At 33.6% G+C, this 24,871-nt stretch overlaps 1 protein-coding gene across 3 annotated transcripts in view; it reads left to right on the top strand.

Annotated features, from left to right (window-relative positions):
* LOC149089454 (uncharacterized) overlaps positions 1–24,871 on the top strand; it is a 38,963-nt gene that overhangs the window by 10,656 nt on the left and 3,436 nt on the right. For all 3 annotated transcript variants that reach the window (XM_089238626.1, XM_089238632.1, XM_089238637.1), the window contains exons 4-24: positions 1,676–1,761; positions 4,490–4,593; positions 4,749–4,861; positions 6,324–6,370; positions 6,708–6,765; positions 7,062–7,366; positions 7,717–7,762; positions 8,199–8,282; positions 8,777–8,847; positions 9,290–9,381; positions 9,553–9,698; positions 11,112–11,180; positions 11,329–11,405; positions 12,938–13,032; positions 13,398–13,519; positions 16,808–16,935; positions 17,066–17,126; positions 18,430–18,464; positions 21,046–21,127; positions 22,672–22,739; positions 24,531–24,611. In XM_089238626.1, the coding sequence (XP_089094752.1) occupies positions 1,676–1,761; positions 4,490–4,593; positions 4,749–4,861; positions 6,324–6,370; positions 6,708–6,765; positions 7,062–7,366; positions 7,717–7,762; positions 8,199–8,282; positions 8,777–8,847; positions 9,290–9,381; positions 9,553–9,698; positions 11,112–11,180; positions 11,329–11,405; positions 12,938–13,032; positions 13,398–13,519; positions 16,808–16,935; positions 17,066–17,126; positions 18,430–18,464; positions 21,046–21,127; positions 22,672–22,739; positions 24,531–24,611 (1,970 nt within the window). The remainder of the gene's footprint in view (positions 1–1,675; positions 1,762–4,489; positions 4,594–4,748; positions 4,862–6,323; positions 6,371–6,707; positions 6,766–7,061; positions 7,367–7,716; positions 7,763–8,198; positions 8,283–8,776; positions 8,848–9,289; positions 9,382–9,552; positions 9,699–11,111; positions 11,181–11,328; positions 11,406–12,937; positions 13,033–13,397; positions 13,520–16,807; positions 16,936–17,065; positions 17,127–18,429; positions 18,465–21,045; positions 21,128–22,671; positions 22,740–24,530; positions 24,612–24,871) is intronic.

Here is a 24,871-nt window from a genome sequence, read left to right on the forward strand (position 1 = left end):
GATGGAGGAGTTGAGAAAAATCATGGTTATGCTAGTTAAAAAATAAAATATTTATTACTATATAATTTAAACTTAACAATTTCAGGACAGTTGTTATGCTTGTTCATTCCGCGGTTACTGCCAGCGGAAGTGTGTGTTTCTCGCCAAGCGAGATCAAATCTTGCCAAACATCTGCAGCTTGGCGGGATATACAACAGTGTACATGTATTGCTAAGATATCAAAATCCAGATTCCTTTGATCATAAAGGGTAGTCGTATCTAACCATAATAATTAGGGTTAGCTATGGCTAATTACTTAAATCTTCAGTATCTCAAAGTGACCATGTTTATCTAGAAAAATACAGGAAATTGCCAAATGTAGTTGAATATGATACCAAGACTGAGTAAGGTTGCCATTTATTGCTAAGATTTTTGAGAGAAAGAAAAATCTCCAATGGCAGGAGACGAAGTGCTACTGCAAATCAGTGGATTAAAATGAATTCCATGAAAAAATAAATTGCATTTAAACATGACGAGTATGGGAGATGAATATTCATAGTCATGATAATCAGCTTGATTTCAGTGAAGAATAAAAATTAAAGTAGGCTTTGATAAAAATATGGGAAGATAGATACGAGACCATCTTTTTTTAGAAAAGAAGGAGGAGAGTCAGGAGGGCTGAAATTTCAGGAAAATACAGGAATGTTTTGGAAAAACTGGTGGTATGGCCACCCAAAAAAAATCCCCAATTTTCCCTGTTATTTTTAAGACATGTTTTCTTCTACTGAAAAATGTTTCTTCATGTGACAAACTAAAGATTTTTTGAGTCTGAGCCTTGGCACCTATGCAGTCGAACTGTGTTAACACAAAAAAAAAAAGCTCTGCAGAAAATATGAATTTTTTTCCTTCCAAAGTAAAAAAAAATTTAAAAAATTTCTTGAATAACACATAAAATTTGGTAAACATTAAACAACTAACCTGATCTTTTGTGTTTCGTGTTAGCGAGGTTTGCCAGCATACAAATTAATGATGGGACCAAATATTTGGTATTGGGCTAATGTTTTGGCGGAATGCCGAATATTCGGCTGCCAAATATATATATTTTTTAATTCACCATTATTAATGCAATTGATGTTTTTAATTGAAAATAAAATTATTGGTAATTTCAAATGAATTGAATTTTTTTTAATTATGCAATTTATTATTTGAATAAAATTTTAAATATGTCAATTGTGGTATTATTTATGACCACAGTAAGTTACCCCATGTGTTCATTGACCTGTCAGCAAAGAGCTTCCTTCCATACCATAGCCTAGAGTTTCCCCTTTCAGATTTTGATGTCTTTTTTTAAAGTACTGGATTGACAATATATTAACATTAATCAGTAGTGAATAATGCTATTGTCACTAACCATTTCTGATTGATTTGTTCTCACTTAACACCTCAACATGAAATAAAGTGGTTTCATTTTTTTTTTCTCTTCATTTCCGTTTTCTCACTTGATTATTGAATAGGAAAAGTAAATGTTTCAGTTTTCTAAACTGATAAATTTAAAATTAATTAGATACTTGTTTCAAAAAGTGGATAATCAGTTTTTTGAATTTCAGAAATTTGTTTGTAAAAGGATAAACTATCCTTATTGGCTGTAAATTGCATGTCTGTTTCCTGGTTGACTAATTTTAAGTTATATTTGTAGTTGCTGCTGAAATTGATGACGCGGTTCCAGAGCATTTGTATTTTCTACACAAAGTACTTTTTGATTGTGGTGATTCAAGTGAAAGCGTAAGTATATACGTGTTTTTTTGGTTGTCTTTTTTTCCGAGCATCACAGAAATAGTATCCAAATTGCAAAGTTGTTTGAATTACAGAACATTTTTCCGCTCTCGAAAATAAGTTTTTTTCCCCGAATACTAGTCTGAAGTTCATTATCTACAATCTTGTGTATTTAACGGTATAATTCATGTGTTGTTACTTTCTCTGTACCATTGATTTTGTAGATCTGCATTAGAAATGTCATACGAGAAATCATAAAAAACCCCTGTAAAATGACACATTTTTTTAAAGCATGGTTGACATTCTTCCAGTTATCAAAAATTCTAAAATCAGGTAGGGAAACTGGTTAGAAATCAGCTTCACAAAATATTTGGGCTAGACGCTGCTGAAATAAGGGCTTTTGAGGAGGCCTGATATTTCGTCAATGCTGAAATATAACACACTAACTAAAATACCCGGCGCTGCCTGGGTTTTCTTCAATTACTGGAAGGACTGAAAAAAGTGACAAACCATTATAAAGGCATGAACTATTATACAATACTGGCAGCATTAAAGAAGCAACAAACCGTTGTAAAGGCATATGCACGTCTGAAACACATTGCTAGGGAACCACAATAACCAAAGTAAACATTCTATGATTGTTGAGGTCCAGGAACCCTTGTTGCCTGACAGTTTTTTGCCCAGCTCTCACAAACTTTTAAAGTAGCCTATATCACTCAAGTTGGGTCTCATTTGGTATATATGCAAAATTTTAGATTTGTATAAATAACACGCACAGAAAATCAATTTTATATATACAGATAAGATTTCATGAGATATCTCATCGATACTGGCGAGAGAGTTAGAAAAAATTGTGTATAAAACCAGGTATTTATGTAATTATTATGATATTCATCCGGAAAAAATACACTTTGGTCCAAGTCAAGTTTAGGAAAGATAATAAGTTAGTTGTCCCCACTGGGAATTGAACTCTATTCCTCTGGCAATCCCAGCAAGCACACATTCCAATTCGCCATGGAGATGTTCTTTTTCTTCATAAACACGCATAGTTAAGGTGCATATTTTTCAGAATTTTAACCAGATTCAGGACATGTGTATTTTTCTGAAATTCATTTCATACTAACACAGTTTATTGATTCTTTTAAGTCAAAGTATTATTAGCCTGTGAAACTACTTTTATTTCACCTCTATCAGGCAGGGGGGGGGGGTAGATATAACCACTCACAACCCTGGACTAATGCGAAAAAAAGTAGACCAGAATCGAACTGATCCTTCTCAATGGAACACATTTTCTTATACCCCCTTAATTTGCACCTGCTGAAATTCGAAGGAATTACACTATTATTTATCTATTTCATTAAAAAAGATATGGCATTTTAAAGGAGGTTTAATAATTTCTGTTGTGGCGCTTAAAGGTTAAACAATACCTATGGTATGAAACGATGAACCTCTCCGCTAGTTATACAAAGTACAAATGACTGGATGCTAAACAAAGATAATTGGAAAGAAAGGTCACATTCTTCTGTGGGGGAATCAAACTTGTCATCTGTCCTCTAGCTTAATGGTAGAACACATGCCTGGAAAGTGTAAGGTTGGGGGTTTGATTCCCCAGAAAGGAATATGAATTTTCTTTCCAATTATCTTCGCTTGGTATCCATTTATTTGTACTTTATATAATACCTATGGTTTTACGTAAACATATTTGAATGAAGATAATTCAAGTTTTTAAAATGTGTTTGTAGCTTATAAGCATGTACTAGTGCAGCGTTTCTCAACCTTTTTCAGCCCATGGCCCCTTTAGGCAATATTTTCTTCTCGTGGCTCCCCCAGTCTAATCCAGGGCCCTATACCCTCATCCAAGATTGAAACCCTTTCTGCTTATTGAATTGTATTTAAAACTAAATTTATAATGAACAAAAATTTTATAAATAAGATTGATCTTTAGAACCGTGGGCCAGGCACGAATCCAAAAAGTAGGTAATCATCCCTCACATGAGCCAAATCAAATTGGTAAAAATAGGTTTGTGTAAAATACATGTATGAGATGATACATAACGAACCTATCACCCATGTTCCTGACACATCACCCTGGGTCCATGCCTACCCTGGGCCAGAGTTTAGTGAACTTCCTTCTTGTGGTGGGTTTTGTGTAATGCCGTCTCAACAACATGGGCCTCCGGGCAAAGTGTGCTCTGGGAACCCTACTTAGCTGGAAGGAAAGAAGCTTACATATTTACACTGGAAAATCATAGTACCAGATTTCATCATGTACGCCCCTATGAATATAACCACCCGGGCCATGCCCACATGGGCCCGTGGGTTAAAATAGCCTTGATACTGTGGAAAGCTCTTGAGTATTGGAAGTAGTCACATTTTTTTCCACCATATTTGACTTAAGAGCTCCAATTCTTTCTTCACAGCTCTCCATGGGCCCCCTTCACCACTCATCGTGGCTGTCTTTTCAAATTTTCCTCCGTGGGCCCCCAAGAATATTCCAGGACTGCAAGGGGGCCATGTGGCCTCAGGTTGAAAACCACTGTACTAGTGTATACAGTGAAATTTCATTATAACAAACTTTATAAAAGGCTAAAAATTTGATTGTCTATATTGTATCTAATATGAGAACATCCTAAGGGGCCAAGTTTGCTATAGCAAGGTTTGATTGCATATATGTACATTGAAGCTGCATGTACATATATCAGATTTCAAAATTTCACTTTTTTTTACTTAATTCTAGAGACGAGTGGTTTTAAAGACAAAGAGAAACATTCTTCAATTTTGTGGTTACCCATTTCCAGAGAGTTCTATGGCATATAAGTATAAGCAGGTTCGTTTAAACAGGTGAGTTTTAGAACATCATTTATACAAATACATTGTGTTGTTGTAGGTTGATTTGGAACATTGTAATACATATGGTTTGGGGAATTTCTGAGTATATTTATTGATAAAAATAGTTTGATGTATCTAATAGATATGAATTTTGATTATTTTTTTAGACTGCATTCTGAAAGACTGAGAGATGTGGCAGGCATTTTATTTGGGTCTTCCTCATCTTATCCAAGAGCAGGACTTGCTGAAAAAATTCTGAGTTTCCTAATGAAACCTGATGGTGTGTTGTAATTTCATTTTAAAGTTAAAAATATATGTTGTGCTTGCTGAAAGTAGAGGTCACCATGAAAGTGGTAGCGTCAAAAAAAGGGGAAAGCTTAGCTTTCTTTGTATCACATGGTCTGCTGACTTAAGTCCCCAAGAGTCTATCATTGTCTATCAAGTTCCCAAGAGTCTATCATTGTCTATCAAGTTCCCAAGAGTCTATCATTGTCTATCAAGTTCCCAAGAGTCTATCATTGTCTATCAAGTTCCCAAGAGTCTATCATTGTCTATCAAGTTCCCAAGAGTCTATCATTGTCTATCAAGTTCCCAAGAGTCTATCATTGTCTATCAAGTTCCCAAGAGTCTATCATTGTCTATCAAGTTCCCAAGAGTCTATCATTGTCTATCAAGTTCCCAAGAGTCTATCATTGTCTATCAAGTCCTATCATTATGCAGAATCCTAATCATTGTCCATCAAAAGAAAATTGTCCTTGAATATTTGTCAAAATTTAAAAAAAAATTCCAACTTATAAAAATATTCAAGATTTTAAAATATGAATTTACACAGCAAAACATTGTTGTTGAGACTTTGATCCAAATCTGGTTGAAGTAATTAATAAATACAGGTATTGAGAGAATTAAATGCAAAGAGCTGGAATGTTTCTCATTCACTGTAGTCTCAATAAACTGAGGTGGATTAGACAGAGGTCACCTCGGATTATCGAAATACTCGAATTATCCGAAAAACAAAAAAAAAATGTTTTAAGTGTTGGGTTTTACTTAAAAAAAAAGAAAAGCAAATGCACAGTACTGGCATACTTAGTGTATTTTTTAAATTCTTGAATAAAATATAGGTGCCATGCGATGTGTTTCAAAAAATGAAGAATGTGAAAGGGGCATGATGATGAGTGATTAAGAAGAGTTGGAGGTGGGATTGATGGTGAAAGACGTTGAGACACATAGCTTTTAACTGCCTTTCCAATGATTTTATGTAAGCAATTACGGTACAATGCCATTGTACACTGTTATGAAGAAAACGGCCGAACTTGCTATCTTTCTTAGCGATCCTCCAAAAATTAAAATGGTCTACATCCATTCAAGGGAGTTTAATATTTTATTACATGAGTTACCCATTATAGGACTGGAGGCTGCCTACTCCCTTTCAAACTTAAAATTACTGTGCAATATGTACATATTATGTAGTATTCCTGGAAGAAAGTAAAAATTTTGGGTTCTTGTAGGGAAACAAAGAGGGAAAGAGGGTCTCAAGAAGGAAATTCAAAAATTTTCAATGCCTCGGTTTATACAGAAACCCAAACTTTCGAGACTCAGATATTCAAAACCCTACCAAGCTGTTATTTGTGCAAAATGAAAAGAAAGTCAAACAGTTTTTTTAGCATTGTCTTTGTATTATGCAGAAATTATTTTTAAATACCTTGCATTTTTTCATCTACATGTTTATTGAATATATCTTTCAGGTGATATTGCTTTAGAAGATAGATTGACAAAGAAAAATAGAAAGAAGGTACAATTTCAAACATTTTTATTATGATCATTCTAAATTGGAAAATGAGTTTAGTTGATTGAAGGGCTTGAGAATAGTCAGTCATCAGGTTATCTTCAGCTATAATAATTAGGATTGTTGCATTACCAGAGTTATTCATTTTAATTTGAATTAAAGGGAAAATTTTCTCAGCTATTGCAATGCAATATGTGATAATGGACATCATTTCAAATAATTATTGTTTTTAACTATTCTCTCCCAGATAGATTTTCAAGAAATTTTTCTTGAAGAAATATTCAATAAATCTTATTTGTATATGTCAGCAGTGTGTTTTACTTTTTTATTTCTTCTGATGTAGGATGAGCACGAAGTCAAAGAGAATAAACGTCTTATAAATATGATACTGCAGGGGAAAGGTGAGGAGAATTTGCCTGTAGCCCAGATCTGAAATTGTTACTGCATAAAATTTTATTCATGCTTTATCAGAATATGATGAGGAATGAATAAAAGAGAGAAAACATTAGCCATGTGTGATATTGTTCTGTAGAAATTGCTTTACTGGATATTTTTAATTTTATGGATATTTATGAGATACTATTTAGATAATCAATGTTTCTTTTAATTTTTTTTTTTTAATTTTTAAAAACAATTATGTTGTTTATATAGTTCATGTCATTTTAATTAGTTTTTTTAATATATAAATTTGTTTCAGCTTTGATACCTAAAGTGACGCTCACCAAGTTGACTGAAGAAGAGCTTAATCGTTATCTTAAACCTTCAAGTATTTCAAAAGAGCCAGATAAATCCCAATCCTCTGTCGAAGAATTTCTTGATCGTTTGTGTCAAAGGGCAAGAAAAAGGTCAGGTGATTTAGACGTTTCGGAATCCAAACGAGTGAGACACGTTTCAAGCACCAGCTATGAGTACCCACAATACCTCAATGCTTTAATTCAAGAATCTGCAGCAAAGTGCTTTCCTAAAGGAAATCAAGCAGAAAAACTTTCTCCTGAATGTAAAGTAAGTACTCAAGATACATAAATTTTATAATATTTTGGCACATGTTACTCGAGTTTACTGTCAAGATAGCTTGATTTTTTTGATACAACTTTGTTCTTATTTTCCATTAATTGGTTTAATTTGTACAAATGATGGAAGTGTACATGATGAAACTATTGTGATATCCTTAGATATTTTGCTGTTGTAATTTTTTTTTCAATGTTTTGATTGAATTTCAATTTAATTAATTGTCATACAGAAAAAAAAGGTGTATCTAGTATATCGACCAGATAAGTTTTGTATTTGAATGCTCTCTTGATGCTGAATTTATGATCTTCTAAATTATAAAATATTAATCTTTTCAATTTCAGAATGATAGTTCCATTGAACAACAAGGGAGTGGTGGAAGGGGAAAAGGTACATTTGTAGTTTTTACTACAGTAGAACCTCTGTAATCCAGACTCCTCTGGTTTAGAGCTTCTACTGTACTTCTAAGTTATTTACTTTATATATATATAAATTTTTTTTTAATTCCAAGGGAGAAAAACACCCTTTTTTTTTTGTTCAAACTATAAAATGTGTGTTCCAATACGTGAGTGAAAACTATAAAATTCAGATTTTTACCATTGATTGTTTATCCACAATGCCATATTTTATTTTCAAGGATCTAGTGCAATTTTTTACCCTGTACAACTTAGCCTGAATTTCGAGCAATTTACCAGGTTTTCGTCCCCCCACACTTCTACAAAGAAATTTTTTTCCAGTTTCATTTTAATAAAATGAGTATTTATATTCTTTAAATGCTTAGAAAATATTTATATTGCTTTTAAAGTTTATTTCTTATCTGTCATAGTTGTAGCAAGTGATGTAATGGAAATACCCCAATATTCTGATATTGGGCAAAGTTCTGAAGCATTATCAAAGTCATTGGAAAGTGGTAAGTTGTTTTTTTAGTTTTCCTCATTATTTATGTATTTTGTGATAGTTGTGCATGATAATTTGTCAGTGGGGCAACACTTACAAAATGCGAAAATTCTGGCATCTGTCACTTGCACTTCTAATCTGGAAGATAGATGACAATGCAATACGCATAAGTGTGATATCACAAATTCATTAATGACACTAACTAGTACCCAGCATGCACTGATTCATTAGAAGTTCCCTAGAGGAATGTTTACAGGGTATGTTTACTGTTTATAGTAGTGGCAGTTGTGTGCAAGGAAAACTGGTATGACTGTTATGAATTAATGAGGAGAAAGTCAGTAATGATGGCCAAAAAAATTCATTATTTCAAACTGAGTAGATGTGAAAATTGTGTGTGCTGGTGTTTTTGACATTAATTGTATCAATGAATGTGTGGGTTGCTTTTTGTGTTTTGAATATTTATTTTATTTGAATGGTGTTTTTTTTCTCATACATGTTTTTATTCAGTTCTTTCTAGCCTGGCAGGTGCTGGTAAAGAGATCAGTAATTTTGCTAATCTTCTGTTGGCATCACCAAAGGTATGTTTTTAGTAAAAGACACAAATATATGTAGTGCAGATTAGCATATTTTCACATGGTTTTTTTTGTGTACAAGTATAGAGTGCATTTTGTAATAAATTAATATTGCACTCACTTGTACACCAATGCAGTTTAATGGATGTAAAATTAAATTTCTCTTATCAAACAAGTCTAACTCCTGGAATCATAAAATTAGGAGCAACCAGGAATCTACATATCTTGGTTTAATATGTTGTGCTATTCTGTCAGATTCCAGAAGGCATCAAAATTTGTCACTTGCGCATAAGACTACATTGATGCTCTGGGTGTTTTATAATATCTGATAATTGTACCTTGGACAATGTTTTTGCTGAGTTCCATCATTTCTCAATAAATATTTCGGTATTATTGATATAGTGTGATTTGATTTGAGAAACACTAATTTGTTTCTTCTGTTCCATAGAATAATGTAGGTGATAAAGGGCTCAACCACACCATCAATAATTGCACTCTTTTAAACAAAATTCGTGAAGAAGATAGAATTTTGTTTCAGAAGTAAGTTCAAAAATATTGTGTCTAAATTGTAAAACTAATAGTAACTGAAGTAAAAAAGTAGTTTTTGATGTGAGCTTTTACTTATTTAAGTAAAAAACTGCACTTCTGTTTTATTACTATTATTATTTGACTAAATCATTTTGATAGATCAAGTATTCTATTTGATTTTAGGATAGAGAAAGATTTTCAGCAAATTTGTGAAACCTTAAACAGACGTATTAAGAGGAATCAACCCGATGAAGTTGAGAAGAATCAACCAGATGCTCTTAGAAAGTCACCAAATACAGCATTGAAAGCTCAGAGCATCTCTAAAAATGGTAATTTATGTTTTAAATAGGGGTATATCCAGCTAAAATTTGGGTTCGTTTTCCAGACCCTTCACAAGATTCTGAATCTGGAAAAACTGTTTCTGAGTTTATATATACTGCACAACACTTTAGTGTCTTGCACAGAAAGTGGCATTGTTTTATCATTTGACCTAATCAACATACAGTAATACCTCAACTAATAAAGATAATTCATTTCAGATGCAAGTCATCAGAGTTTTCTATGTAAAATTGTTTAATTTGTCCTGGATTCTATCCAAAATGTTAAGAAAAGTTTTATAAAACAGTGAAATTGCTATAAAAGAAGACAAAATCTGAATGAAAGCTTAGATGAACAGGAACAGCTTCACAATGAAAAAGAATTTTCTGAAGGAACTTCAGATAAGAAGAAAAGATCTTCAGATAAGAAATTTGAGATTTTTTTTTTCACACAATGCAATAATGCACAACCCAGTTTGATTCACGAGTCATGAGCGTAAAATATAAAGGTGTGTGTGTAGTGTGTGCTACCACATAATTTGTACTTGTAGACAGAAAAGATAAGCTATACTAGAATGTCCTAACTGTTCAGGTTGATGCCAAGAGACTTTGCCAGGTGCACTAAAAACATTGAAGTCTAGACTTTGAAAAAAAAAAATGAAAAGGATTTTCTCATATTTTATTCATTCATTGGCAGACTTGCATTCATCTGGCTCAAATGACAGTAATTCTTGGCTCAAAAACTCAACTCGCAACATGACTGTTTTATGTAATAAAGTGTATCTATATCCCTTGAAACACATTTGTTATCTTAATCTGAAAAACCATGAAGAAAATTTTTATGCTGTGCTCCAATTGTGGGATTTCTAATACTGCAGGGTTGGTTCCCAGCGACCTTGAAAGTCAGGGAAATGAAAAATTGGCAAAGAAAATATGAAATATTTGGCAAAAAAGGCAGGAAAATATGCAAATATTGAATAATAATTGTCAGGGAAAATTATGTGAAGGGAAATAAACCTAGGCTGAGATTGCCTTATAAAAGTATGATAAAAGATCTTTTATAAAACTTGAGAATACAACCAACAAGCCTATTGGTTACACTCATTCGAAGGTAACTGATGCACTTATTGGTTGCATTTTTCAAGTTTTATAAGAGAACTTTTATCAAACTTTTATAGAGTAATCTCAGTTTTAAACTCTGGGGAAAAAATTGAAATTTGGAAGGTGAAGATTTTGAATTATATTTATTTTTCTGGGGTTTTAGTCAGGGAAATGATTGAACAGAGAGATTTTGCTGAGAAAGGGGCGTGTTGTATTTTCTGCTGACTAGTACCAGTTTGTTGGTCACTGTTTGAAAAATACAGATAAAATACATTGTTGCATTCAAGAAAACGTTTTATTCTCTAACCTTTACTTTTATTTAAGGATTGTCAGTGATTTCCCAAAGTGCCTTATCAGAACATGTTGGACAATCCCTGAGATCATTTGAGAAAAGTGAGTTCCATTGAATATTTCTTTTCTTTTGTTTCTTTTTTATTTCATTTCATTCTTGGGGTTTTTTTTTTCATTTCTTTTCGTGAAAACCTGATGATAAAAACAGTTGTTTAAAAATTTCTGTTCTAATGTTTTTTCTCCCCTTTAGTTTGTTCAAATGTAGAATGTGCTACTCCACGTGATTTATCAGCTCTTCATGACTTAATATACGCTGAACCTTGTCATGTAAGTAACCTTCATCCCCTCCCACTATAATTTGTTGTATCTTTTGATCAATCTTTGTGCAAGTATTGGTCATGTGATTGCATTTGAAATTGATTAAAACATTTCAGGGTGGTTTTTTTTTTTAAATACTTTTTTTGAGAAGGGGCAGCATAGGCTCCTTATGCACCCCCCCCCCCTTCTGCATATGCCTTTGCTTAGGATTTTTTGTTTATAATGTCTTGTTTTGAAAAAGTATTTTTTACATGAAAAATTCCATGTAAGTAGTTAATGTTTACGGTACAAGGTGTCTATAGCTAATGTTGTCATGTTCTGTGCTGTCTAGTCTTAACTACCCATCAGAAAATTATGAAACTTGAGATACATCTTTTTTTGAAGGGATGGATGATGAGAATTTTTTACCTTGTTACATAGGTGTGATAATTTTTGGGCGTCCTTTGTTGGAACCTCCCCACGCATTATATATTTAAAAAATGCCTCCAAAACTTCCTTCATCGTAACCTTAAATATTCCATCCATCCGCCACCTCAGACATCTACGCTTCCAAACTTATATCCTGCCTGCCCTCTACTATGCCTGTGAAATTTTGGGATCCCCCCCCCCCATACATCAGCCAATATAGATAAGCTGGAATCTATCCAAAATAAATCTACCCGCATTTAGATATATCGCTCACCTAACCCTTCTCTACAAAATTATCCATGGCTATTTTAACATTGACACTTCCCATATTCTAATCAATAGTGTTCACATTTTTCCGATAGACTCTCTAAAATTGAAACCTTTCCTTGCATCCATAGATTACTTCAAAATTTAGTTTCTCCCCCGAACAATTATTGATTAGAACAACCTTTCATCAAATAATATAGATTGACTTTAATTTCTGATTTTTTTTTATGCGACATCAATCATCTATGCCAAATCCTATCACAGCATATGAGCCTCGGCCAAACAAATTGTTTGGCTGAGTATTGGCTGTAGAATTGTATGGTTAAATAAATAAACATACTGGCTTTTGGCAACAAATTTGAACAAATAAATTCATTGTTGAAGATACATATTGTATCTTTAACAATCATATGTTCATTGCATAATGTTTCAGAAACTGTTAGCTTTGTTACATTTGAGAAATGAAGAGGGGACCAGGATCCATCGAAAATTTGGAATCGTGTTATGTAACCTTCACAACATACAAATTAACAAACCCATCAATTTGAAGTTTCATTTCTTTCACACAAAACTAACTTGATGTTTCGCTTCCCATAAAATCACTTATTTTTGCTAAAGCATCCTATTGAAAAAAGTCTTGACAGTCCCCCGAAGATGAGCTTACAGGTTTTCCTTTCATCCTTGTAAATGAAAGAATAGAGTCTCCATATAAAGAAAACCTCATCCAAATATTAAAAAAATTGTTTTCAATGTACAATAAGTTTCTGAGTTTTATTAAATTTATTTGTTATTTAGGCTCTACTGAATATGAATTTTCCATTGTCAATTCAGACATAACAAGCAATCGATCAATTAATTTTTTCTAGGATGTGGAAATACACAAACGAATTTTAGATTTCAATGGCTTTCGCTTCAAAGAAGGTTCTTTTGAATATAGGTGGAGGAAGACATTATTATGCCAGTAAGTGGATTTTTCTAAGTATATAATTACTTTGTTAAAGCTGCTTTTCTAAAAAAAAACAGAATCTTTGGTATACAATGAAAGATTTTGAGATAGTTTATTTTTGACTATTGCTGTACAAATTATGCTTGGTTCATTAAGAAAATGCCATTGAAGTGTATTTGACATGTTTTGAAGTGTTTGATTTTAAACTGCATAACTTGGCAACTGAAATCTTTTTTATTCATAATTTGCAATTTATTTATATCATACCTTTCTATGATCTGAATAAATAAAAATAGCCCTATTTTTATTTGTTCCAAAAATTTGTTGTCTAAAATTGGCCACCATTGCTTTAATTACTTGATCTATATTGTATCTTGCAGTATGGACGAATCTGCTGTCCAAAGTATTTCAAAACTGTTAGACATTTGTTCAGCTAATTATCATACAGATAGAGATGATGTGTCTTCTCGAATAATGAAATTTCTCTTGGAGCCAAATGATAGTAAGTTCTAGATTTTTTTTACAGTATCAAACCATGTAGAAAATCTACCAGTTTTATAACAAATTTCCTAACAATGGAAGATAGATTGGGGCGCTGAAGCCCAGGTCGATAAGATACTTGCCTGCAGTACCAAAGGATGTTTAGAGGTTTTGTGAGTTCGATACCCGGTTCATTCTTGTCAGAAACTTTCCTGACACAGGGGACAACAGAAACGGCAATATGACCGCAGAAAAAGATTGCTACCGCAGGGAGTCTCCCATCAAGGGGTTAATGCACCAACCTCTCGATGAATATTAAAAAAAATAAAATAAAAACAAGGCTGCCTTTCAGATTCAGTAATAAACTGTAGGTCCCGGTCGAATAATGTGCCTTTATGTGCAGAAAATGACTGTGATGTGACAAAAATGATCAAATGAACGAAAGATAGATTGGGCAGCATTTACTGAATACATAACAAGCATATGCATACTGTTAAAGGTTCACTTGAACATTCCAGCCACCAGTTTCCAGCCAATTTCTGAGATTTCAAAGGAAATATTAAGGATGCTCTTGTGTACAGTAGTCTCTTGATTATCCGGCTTGTGACTATCCGTCACCATATTATCCAGCCTAGTTAAAAATTGATACATAATAATTCTCAGTGATTCCAAGCTGCACAAAATCTAGTTTTGGGTGTGGCTGTGTAAATTCAACCGTTAAAATCCCCTTCGTTGTACTAGCCACACCTCAAAACCGCACTGGTTTTTGTGCTGGTTTGAGCGTAAGTGAAAGGACATTGTGTCATGGAAGAGGAGAAAAAGGTCTCAGTCATCCACATCAAGGACTTCCAAAAACTGATAACTAAGTTTTGACTCTCTCATCTTAGGCCTACCTTTTGACTTGCGTTATTATTTATCAATGAAGAGTGAAATAAGTTTGAATAATTTTTGTCACAATTAAACTTATGTTTTACATTTATGTTTTGTTTATTTATAAGCATACAGTATGTGTTCATATACTGTACAATGAATGGTCAAACATATGATTTTATGTTTCCTGCAATCAAGATTGACATAAAAGAATTATCCTAAAACCTAAAATTTATCCAATGTTTTTATTCTTGGACCATTAATACTGTAATAAGTTTTTAAAACTTATAGTTCAGTACATAACAAACATTTATTAAGTACTAGCCTGTGTACTTAGAGAGCAGAAAATATAAATAGGAGCGGATTGTGGTATAAAAAGGGTGTTTTTGATGGTGAATGAGTGGAGGTAGGAAGTGCACATTTTTATATAACTCTCACCTATCCAGCTTTTCTGTAATCTGGCCCACCCTTTTACCACATTAGGCCGGATAGTCCAGAGTCTACTGTAGTTATTTTATTAATAGTGTGTGCTGTGTTGTAAATTATTCATTTTTGCTGCTTTGTTTAACCTTATATAAAAACTGGAAAGACCATCTATATTGTGATAAGTTGTTTAGGGCATAAAATGCCTGTTGTAAATATCAAAAAATTAGAAATTGCAAAAAAATAATAATTATAAAAGCAAATACCAAAACGTAGGTTGAAAAAAATTTCCTTTTTTTTCAACCTTCTCATTGGTATTGATGAGATAACTTGTCGTACTTAATGTTTTGCATTTTGGCATTGATAGGAAGTCTTGCCTATTTTAAAGCCTCTTATTCCAGTCCAGATATTTTGTAAAGTTGATTTTGCAGTAGAAAGGTTTTTTTTTTTTATTCCCTCTCATCACTGCTGAAAATGAGGAGGAAGATTAATTTTTCTGAAAAAAAAGATGTATCATTTTACAGAGGGTTCAGTGATTTGTTTTACCATGAAATTTTAAAGTGGCGAATGAATTGTACTAACGAGAGCGAGGTGGGGTTGAAGGAAACCAGTAAATATTTATATGATGAAAGCAGGTTCATCTTAACACATGGGTCCACCCAAGTTGCCTCTAATGAATCTACATTATAGCTATAGTAATATATTGTACCAGATTTTTTTCTAAAAGATCTTGAGTGTATTGCTCTGTCCTTTGGTGGGGAGGTCACATAATGCTTGTAATATGGCCCTATATACAAGTGAGTGAGCATGGAACTGTAGAATAAAATAATTCTCTATAATACAAGATATACAGAAGACTGGATGTTGTGAAGATATTTATTATTTGAGATACGCTCTAGCGAAGGAAAATCTCTATCTCCTCTGTAGCTTAGTGGTCAGAGCACTCGTCCGGCAATCGAGGGACCCGGGTTCGACTCCCGGTAGAGGCAGAGATGAGTTTTTTCCTTCCTTAAAAAAAAAATTAACATCTCAAATAATAAATATCTTCACAACATCCAGTCTTCTGTATATCTTGTATTAACAAGTGGAGAGCGACATTCATGTCAATTCTCTATAAATAAATGCCAGTCAAAAAAAAAAAGAATGAGTGGTTATATTATTCATAGACTGCATTAGTCAGTATCCAGCTTGGCATTGTTTCTTTTGAAATGGCCCCACTGACTTTCGTGCACTTGGCTCAATGTATTTGTAATTATTTGAAGGCATTCTAGAAACTCTTCTTTGACCCGACTTACAAAATCCCTTTCCCATTTTCCCAGAACTGTCATTGATGAATGGAATTGTTTATTCCTGCAGCTTTCATTTTTTTTCCTTCCTGAGGGTATGAAAAAAGTTACATGAATCACCACACCAGAATCATGAGTATGACATGCAGTAGATTGGTGAAACTCTGATGTCTGTATCGGAGTGGGGCACATCTTGTAATAAAAGTAAAAGTAGATTAATGATTCCCAAAGTTTGTTCCATGAGATCAGTTGGGTTAAAAAAAAAGTTAGTGATAAAATTGTAGCATTACCCTACCATTGTGATTCCCAATCAGTTTGTCACAGAATTTTAGGGTGCTATCAAAGTACAGAAATTTTGGGAGGTATTCAAAATTCCCAAGGGGGCTGCAAATGTAAAAATTTCTGGAATCTGCTCTAAATGTTTTTTCGGGTGAAATATTGAGCAACAACATTGGTAATGTTAAGGCACACCACATTTTGACACATTGAAGACACCAAAGTTTGGAAGCAGTATCTAAGAATGACAGATATGTTGAGAAACATGTATGCTAGTTGATGAGAATCATTTCAAACAAAACGTTCAAGCTGCACTTTGGCAATGTAACTTGTGAGCAATGAAATCATTCTCGCCTATTTTTTTACTTTCTCTCATACAAAGTTATCATGAATTTGTGCTTCAATATCCAATTTCAAAACATTAATATAATCTTTTCTTTCTCATCCCATTACAGAAGAAATCTGCTCACCTCAAGGTAAAGCTGCTCATATTGTGAAATTGAAGTCATCTCCATGTATTCCTAGAGAGAGAACCTCATCTATGCCTTATGAAACTCCGTCCAATACTTCATGCAATTCCCCGGTATGTTATACAACTAAATTTCCCATTTTATCAATGAACCATGTTCAAGTTTACATTTCCATTCTTTAATTCCATAATATTGAATTTTTTATACTTTTAAATATTCAATAGTTATTTTTTGTACCTCTAGTCATATTCAGGCAGTCCTCCTTCATTAGAGCCATATGATGTTGCTGTAGAGAAGCCTCTCGGTGAGTTAGATAGCAATCTGTGTGTGCTTGTGATAATTCTAATTAGATTTAGAAAAGATGCATTGCGGTGTAATTAATGCAGTATGTTTTAACCCTTTCATGGACTTTTTTTTTAATTTCTCATTGTTTTTTTTATTCATTATTTTTTGGGGAATACCAATAAATGATATAACTTTTTTATTTTATTTAATTCATTGGACTCATGTAATGGCAAGCACTAACTACTATAATGTGATGTGCACTTCCCAAACAATTATTTAAGGAGTAGTAGTTGGGAAATATACTTCCCACTGCCTTAAAAAGGGTTGAAAAGTTAGGAGCAGTATAAAAATTTGTTCTTCTAGGAAATTACTTAATGTAAAACCAGATAATGCAAACAATGATCTTGTTTTAACCCCCTTAATGTATGGGGATGAAATATCTTGGTCTAGTGTAGATGGAAGAAAGACATTCAAATACTTTGTCTTTTTTCAAGACTCTTCATTGGTAGGCCTGTAAATGAAAACTTTTTTTTTCTCGTTTTATTTTAACTCAGCATTATACTTTTTTTTCTCTTCTCCCTTGCTATGATAGTGAATGATTGCTATGATCATGATATGATTTGATTAGTGAAAAAAAATAGTATTATCTATGTAGGGAAAGGGAGAAAGAATGGAAAACCTGCTCCTTGACAATCTTTTATTTCCCCCTGAAATCTTTTTTCCTTTTGTTTCCTATTTATTAACAACAGCATCAATTTTTCCGATTTATCTCAATCTTTATTGTTTTAACTGCACATCATCCAAATTTGTTGCCGAAAGCCTGTACATAAAGGAGTTAAGACGGGGGTGCACAACCTTCTGTATGTGAGCCAAATATATGTGGGATGGCTACCACTTGTTGGCCACAAATGGTGTACTTATGATCATTGTTGGATACAGGTTCCTTGAATGGAGGGGGGGGGAGGGTCACTGAGGGTGCGTATGGTGAAAGGCTCGTCCACTTCTGTCATCCTGCCTATGCCAGTAATGCAATTTTTCATGGATGGAGGGGATATCCTTGATAACCTCCTATGCTTGTGGTGCCATTTGACTTTGTACGTTTTCTGCGAATGTCTTCTGCTGGTGTGGAAGGAAGTCCTTTGTGGGCCGCAGGTTATGCTTCCCTGTTTTAAACCATATTATCAACTCAAAAGATAAATGTATTGCAAATTTATTTTTACTTTGTGATTAGCTTTTATAATGACAGTTATTTTTTGTAATATGAAATAAATTTTTACATATCGGATATCCTTTAAATTATTTTCCATTCATGTATTTTATAGCTAAAAAAGGAATTTTCTGGCGGGAAAGCATTCAGGTAAAATCTACCTTTCCTAATTGTTTAATTTTCACTCGAAAAATTCGTAATGAATTTCCAGTACGTTGGTAACTCAAGGAAACCATACATTATTTTTGTTTGTGCATTTTTTTTATCCCCCTCTTTTGTCATTTGTTAGAATCTTGTCTACTGATTGGCATGGGTTTAGAGAAATTTGTTTATTGCTACTATAACTTTTTGTGTTTCCAAGATCATGTACGGTTGAACCATGATTTAAAACACCATTTATTTTGCATGATTCTGGCACTTCAATGAGTTTGGCATATCAAATCACAGTTTTACATATTTGTTCATTGAAAATTTCTGATGTCAGAAGGTTTGGAGCAATAGGATGGACTTTAACAGGATTTGACTGTAATATGGGCTCTTGACATGGGTAGTCTAGTGGATATCTATCTCAATTTTCGAAAAATCTTGGATATTTTTCTACATGAAAAAATTATTAAATAAGCTTTATAATACTGGAGTAGAAAACAAATTATTAACTTTGTTGAAGGGACAGTTGCAATGTGATAAGCAGATAATATTCTAATTGGACAGTTTGTGGAGTAAATCTGTGAAGTGTGTTAGGGTCAGTTCTTTTTAAAAGAGTTATGCACTATATCTTCTCAAAAGTTGGTGTCCTTTTCAGAATTCAGACTTTTCTCGCATTTTTAAAAAAATTCTGAGCAAATCATTCTGAAATTTCAGTCATGTGAACCCTATGCTTGGATTCACAATTTCCAGCTAAAATTTAGTAACGAGTGCATTTAGCATACCGACAAAGAATTAAATAAGAAAAAAAGGTTTTTTTGATCGATCCTGTATGATAAAAAACTGCAAATTATTTGTAACTTTCACAAAGTATTATAATTTGTGCAATACTTGTGTGTGTGTTTTTGTGAGAAAGCATATATATTCACGAAGACATAAATGTTTCCTATAAAAGTTATAATTTTCATCGCATGTTTTTTGCTTACAACATGCAGAGTTTTTGACCAATTTTTATAAAATTTACAGAAAAATTGTCATTGCACATGAGCCACCCTGTGTAGGAATTTAGAAAGTGACAATTTGTTATTTACTAAAGATATGAGCATTTTTTAGTTAATGATTTTTAGTTGCACTTGCACAAGAAATATATATTTTATTTTTTTATAATTTGGTTGCCAGATATTTAATGGAACTTATATAAAAATTCTAGTTGAATGTCGTGAAAATTCAGAAAGATATGTGTGATATTGTGAGCTGTAATTTAAGTTACTGGGTGATAAGTAATTTACCACAAATTGGTAAATTAAATTGGCCTGCCAAATTTTTTTTTTGTCCACTGCTAAAAAAGTTTGCCCACCACTGGGATAGACCATAATCTATTTTCACTAGACCTTAGACCATAACATATTTTCAGTGTTTACAGAATTTGATCAAGAAGGAGAGCAATTGGATTTTTCTTCTTCTGAAGGAGAGAGGGCAGAGCAAAAAAGTTTGGGAAGCTATGACATAGACCAGTGTTTCCCAAAGTGGGTGATGGAAGAGTCCAGGGGAGCAGTAGAAACTTCTGGTTTAGTATAGAATCCTATGGGTTTGCTCTTTAGTTGGGGGGGGGGGCAATGAGAATTAAATAGAGCGATTTTTGAAAAAGGGGGCAATGGAACAAAAAAGTTTGAGAGACTAAGATATAGACCAGAGGTCTTCAACCTTTTTCCAGTCGCGAGCAATGCCTGCACTCCTTATTATCAAAAGAAGAGCACCCTTACTGCAAGCTTAACATACGAATTTGCATGAAATCAGGAGGATTTCAATCCTTGAATGCTGTTTTTGCAAGGTGTTTTAATTGGAATGTTGATCAAGTGCTCGCGAGCTCGAAACCTAATACACTTTGGGTAGTTCAGGGAGCACCGGGTTTAAGATGCCTGGTATAGATCAATAAGTTATCAAACAAGAAAACATTGGTTACAACTAACGAAAGGTGGAACTAGACTCTGATTCTGTAGGGAGTTTTTTCACAAACAGGAGGTCAGCAGTTGGAATCGTTTGCCATCTAGGGTTGATAAATTCACAGTTGATAAGACGACATTCAATAAAAATTATGATAATCACATGAGTGACAACAGTGGGGGAAATCTTAAGGAATCTTAAGGATAATTAAGGAATGTGGTTAAGGTGAAGCATAGAGAAGGGCAGAAACTTCTGGACTCTTTATGCATGAAGGAATGCCAGGACATTGCCACTGGACTTATCCCGTTACCAAGATCTCTTCCAGCCCAGCTTGTGGTAGAGTCTGGAGCACTTTATTTTGTGTCAAAAACACTCTTTATGCTGTATTAGTGGCCTGTGATGGTTATTGAATGCATTGCTGTATGCAAAAGGGGGTTTGGGGGGTTCTACCCCCCCCCCCAAGCCGAGATAATAGTGTTTTTTGCAGGAAAAAACATAAATCCCCCTCCCCCTTAAGAAAAAAAAATTTAACCCCCCACCTCACCCCTTGAGAAAATTCTGCATAAGCCTATGATTGAATGTATTGGTTTGTATTCAGTGCATCATGTGTACATAATTTCATTTTGAAATTTGTTTTTTATAGTGTGAAAATTTGAATTCCAAAAGCCCTGTTGCTCAGAACTTAAACAGTATGGAGCTTAATGGCAGTTTGAAATGGTCTGCAGGTGAGAATATATATATTGTATTTATATAGTTCTAATTTTTCATTCCTTTATTTCCTGTAAAACAAGTTTTTGTTCTTAAATCATTTATTACATATTTGTGTCTTGAAGTTTGGCTCATATACGTATGCACTGCTCATTTAAATACAAATCTGATACACAGCAGACTCGGTTTAATCTGGCACACATCAGACCAGGGTGTGTGTGCTGGATTACTGAAAGTTAATGTAAAAAAATAATTTGAATAATATAAACTTCTGTGTGCAGACATTCAGTGACATGTTTTCCCTTTCCTACGCTTTTTGGGACTTTCTGTGCTAGTTTGGGACTGAGGAGCTTATAGTTAGCACTAGTTGAGCATGAGAAATTTTGTAGATTCCATTTGACAAGTCGCAACCTAAGACATTTTCCTGTTTAAAAAGTCTTTTATTTTCAGTTCTCCCAATATCAGAATACTTATTCTGTGTTTAACCCTACAGTGCATACTGTTGCCAATTGGCAACAGCTACTTTAAACTTGTTTTTTTTTTTTTTTTTTTTTCGTTGCCAATTGGCAACTTCATGTTTAAAACATTCATTATTCCCATTTCTCATTTTCTTTTGAAAGCCATTCATGAATAGCAGTAAAATTCCACAATTAAAAAAAGAAATATAAATCTTCTGTAACCTGTAAAAAAAGAAAATTATGCACTGTAGGATCGAAATGACTTATTTGTATTTCTCTTTTTTATGTTGAAGTTTTGAGAGAATGACACAAGCATTCTCTCTGTTCCTTCAAAATATTGTTTGGCTGTCCTCTTATTTTCATAAAAATTCTCAGTTTGTCACTTTTTTGAGCTCTAAATTGTCTTTACTTTTGAGTCATAAATTTGATTATCGCAATGCAGATTGTGTGTGGAGGTACATCAGTAGAAAATCATCTTACCTACACCATGTTAGGCATAGACACTGGAACCTGAGGACTCAAGGTGCTTGGGCCCTCCCTCCCCAATAAATTTTGTAAGTGGGCTTGACCACTTCCCTTCTCCAAGAATTCATGGAGAAGCAATGTAATTGTATTATACAATGCATGTCCCCCACGTGGACAATCCTGAATCGCATACACTGGGATGTCCAGCAAATATGCCCAAAGATCATAAGATCATAAATCGATTGCAAACACATTGAATAGAAAGTAATCACATAATTATTATTTTAAGCATGCCTATCATACTAAATATAGGTTTGGTAGCCTACAAGATCATCATTCATAAGAAAAGGATTGTTTAAAAGTTGGGGAGAATTTCTTTGATTGTGAAAAATGAAGCAGAATTCCTTTAATTTTGAAAAGTGTTCACGTGTCACTCCTGATACCATGGCCACCCCTGACCTATAAACTTGAGTCTCATGAATTTACTTAATGTCCTGTCCTACCACCTCTCTTCTCCGGGGGGGGGGGGGGGATTTGCAGTTCCCTCCATCTTAAATCAACCTTTAGGATCTGTATATTAGGATACATATAAATAAATATTTATGTATGTATAAACATATATTTGTTATTTTGAATAGATAATTCTTGGAGCTCTGAAGATAGATTGGAAAATTTGCCGATTCAAAGTTTTTTTGGTCATCCTTCAGTAAGTTCAAATAATGTTTTTTCATATTCAATAAAGAACCAAAATTGTGTATGTGAATGTCAAATTATGACTCATAATCTCTTTGAATGCTTTAGTTGTTTCCAAATGGTAATTGTTAAGATTATTGATTTGCTATAAATTGTCATTTTGTCAGCTGCTGATTTCAAATGATTAAAGTATTTAAAAAAAAAAAATTTCAGCGTCATTGCAGCTCCTACATTGATGCAATGAATATGTTTGTTAATTTTGGTTTTTGGGGGGAAAACAATCTCTGCGCAATTGACTATAAAAATTCATCTGTTCTTTGAATTTGCTCTTCCTTATGACCATACTTCACCAGCAAAACTTAGATTTACACTCCTTTACATTATGCTTGTAACTTGCTTACAATTTTTTATTCAGCATGTTTGTTTCTTTCTGATATTTTGACTACTATGACTACTTTACCGCCCACCAACTGCGGTCATATCGCTATACAGCAATTTACTACCGATCAGGTTGGGTCAGAAATGAAAACTTATGTGTTGGTGGTCACCTCAGGTTTGATAGGGAAAACACTTATTATCTATGTTCTTCCCCAAGATCAGATCTGATGGTAGTGTTCATGGTGGTAGACAGGCGTCTTACCACTGCATTGTTTTGGCACTAAGCACGTTTTGGACTAAGTTGCTAGTCATTACAGCTTATAAAAAATGAAGGGAAAAAAACTGACGTTAATGCTGAGAGGCAATTTTGAAAGAAAAGTTTATTATCTCTGCTGGGAATGGAATTCTGATCCTCTTGCAATTTAGGCAAGCACACAAACCACTATACCACATAGAAACAACTACAGTGAAACTTCTATAGCCGGCCATCTTTATTTCGCGACCAAATTCCCTTCACAGTCGGTTTTTCTTTGGAACAGACAATAGGCTCCACAGACATAATTCAAAAATCACCCTCATTCCACAGCCACCTCTGCATGCAGTCAATAACCAACCTGTTTGCTGCCACTTTATAAATACGATTGAAGGAAAACAAGTTATTATTTTTAGTGCATTAAAACCTGATAGTTTTTTTATAGAACCTTACACTCATATTTTCTGTTCATGTGTGACACTGTCAGGTTGGAAACATTTGCAAATAGGATGATAAAGGTTAATGCTATACAGTTGATCCTGACAGGTTAAGCCAGACAAATTGCTGATGATCTTTGCTGAATAGGTAAAAGATGTAAAAATTTCACCTTGCCGCCTGTTTTGGACATCCCCTACCCCCATCCTCTGTGAAATAGTTTTTTTTTCCTGTCTACCACTGTACAACTTCTATTCAGCGTTCACCTCTGCAGATGACCATTTTTTATGGAAAGTCTTCTAGAAGTTTCTCTGTATTTTATTCAGTATTATAACATGCACAGCAGTGCATGATGCACAGAGTATAGACATAGCCTTCCTTAACCTCCATGTCTCTACTCAGCTACTGTGTTTGTGTGTTATAATGAGGGGAAAAAATAGTTGTCTCTGTGTGTTACATTGGTTAATGTTCTATTCCAGGTTGCAAGAGGACCAGAGTTCGATTCCCACTTTTCTTTCCAAATTTCATCTCATCATTAATACCTGGAAAGTCTTTGATGTTCTATAATGCTGAGTTGCTGAGAAAATAACATCTCTTTTTGCTAGTCATTTTTTACTATTGCTTGGAGTATCCACTTTTTCGCAGTATTCCACTTTTTTAAACGTCACTGTCCGACCAAATGAATATAATTTTTTTTTTTTTAATAAATAAAACCATATGTATTTTTTAATTTTTCAGGAAAAACAGTTAAGACGAGACATAGAAGAAATTATATCTGAAAAAGCAAATAGCATTACTATAAAAGGAATCATTGATACGGTAAGAATTGAAACTGAATAATTATCAGCAGTTCATGTGATACAATTAATATTTTGATTTGTAGTTACACATTTGGAAATGTTTAGGCCTCAGAACTATCTGCAATCTGCACAGGTTATTCCCAGTATTATTTTTATTATGTTGATTATATGGTCTTTTAACGAGTTTGAGACCAAAGCATTTTCTGGGGGAGTTCCTGTGAGCTGTATTCATACGTAAAAAATCTTGTATACAGTCGACGCTGTTTATAACGCTCACTC

The sequence above is a fragment of the Pholcus phalangioides genome, unplaced genomic scaffold (assembly GCF_987345545.1).
Source record: "Pholcus phalangioides strain wild (caught in Gottingen) unplaced genomic scaffold, Ppha-v1.0 ptg000002l_1, whole genome shotgun sequence".
Taxonomy (NCBI): domain Eukaryota; kingdom Metazoa; phylum Arthropoda; class Arachnida; order Araneae; family Pholcidae; genus Pholcus; species Pholcus phalangioides.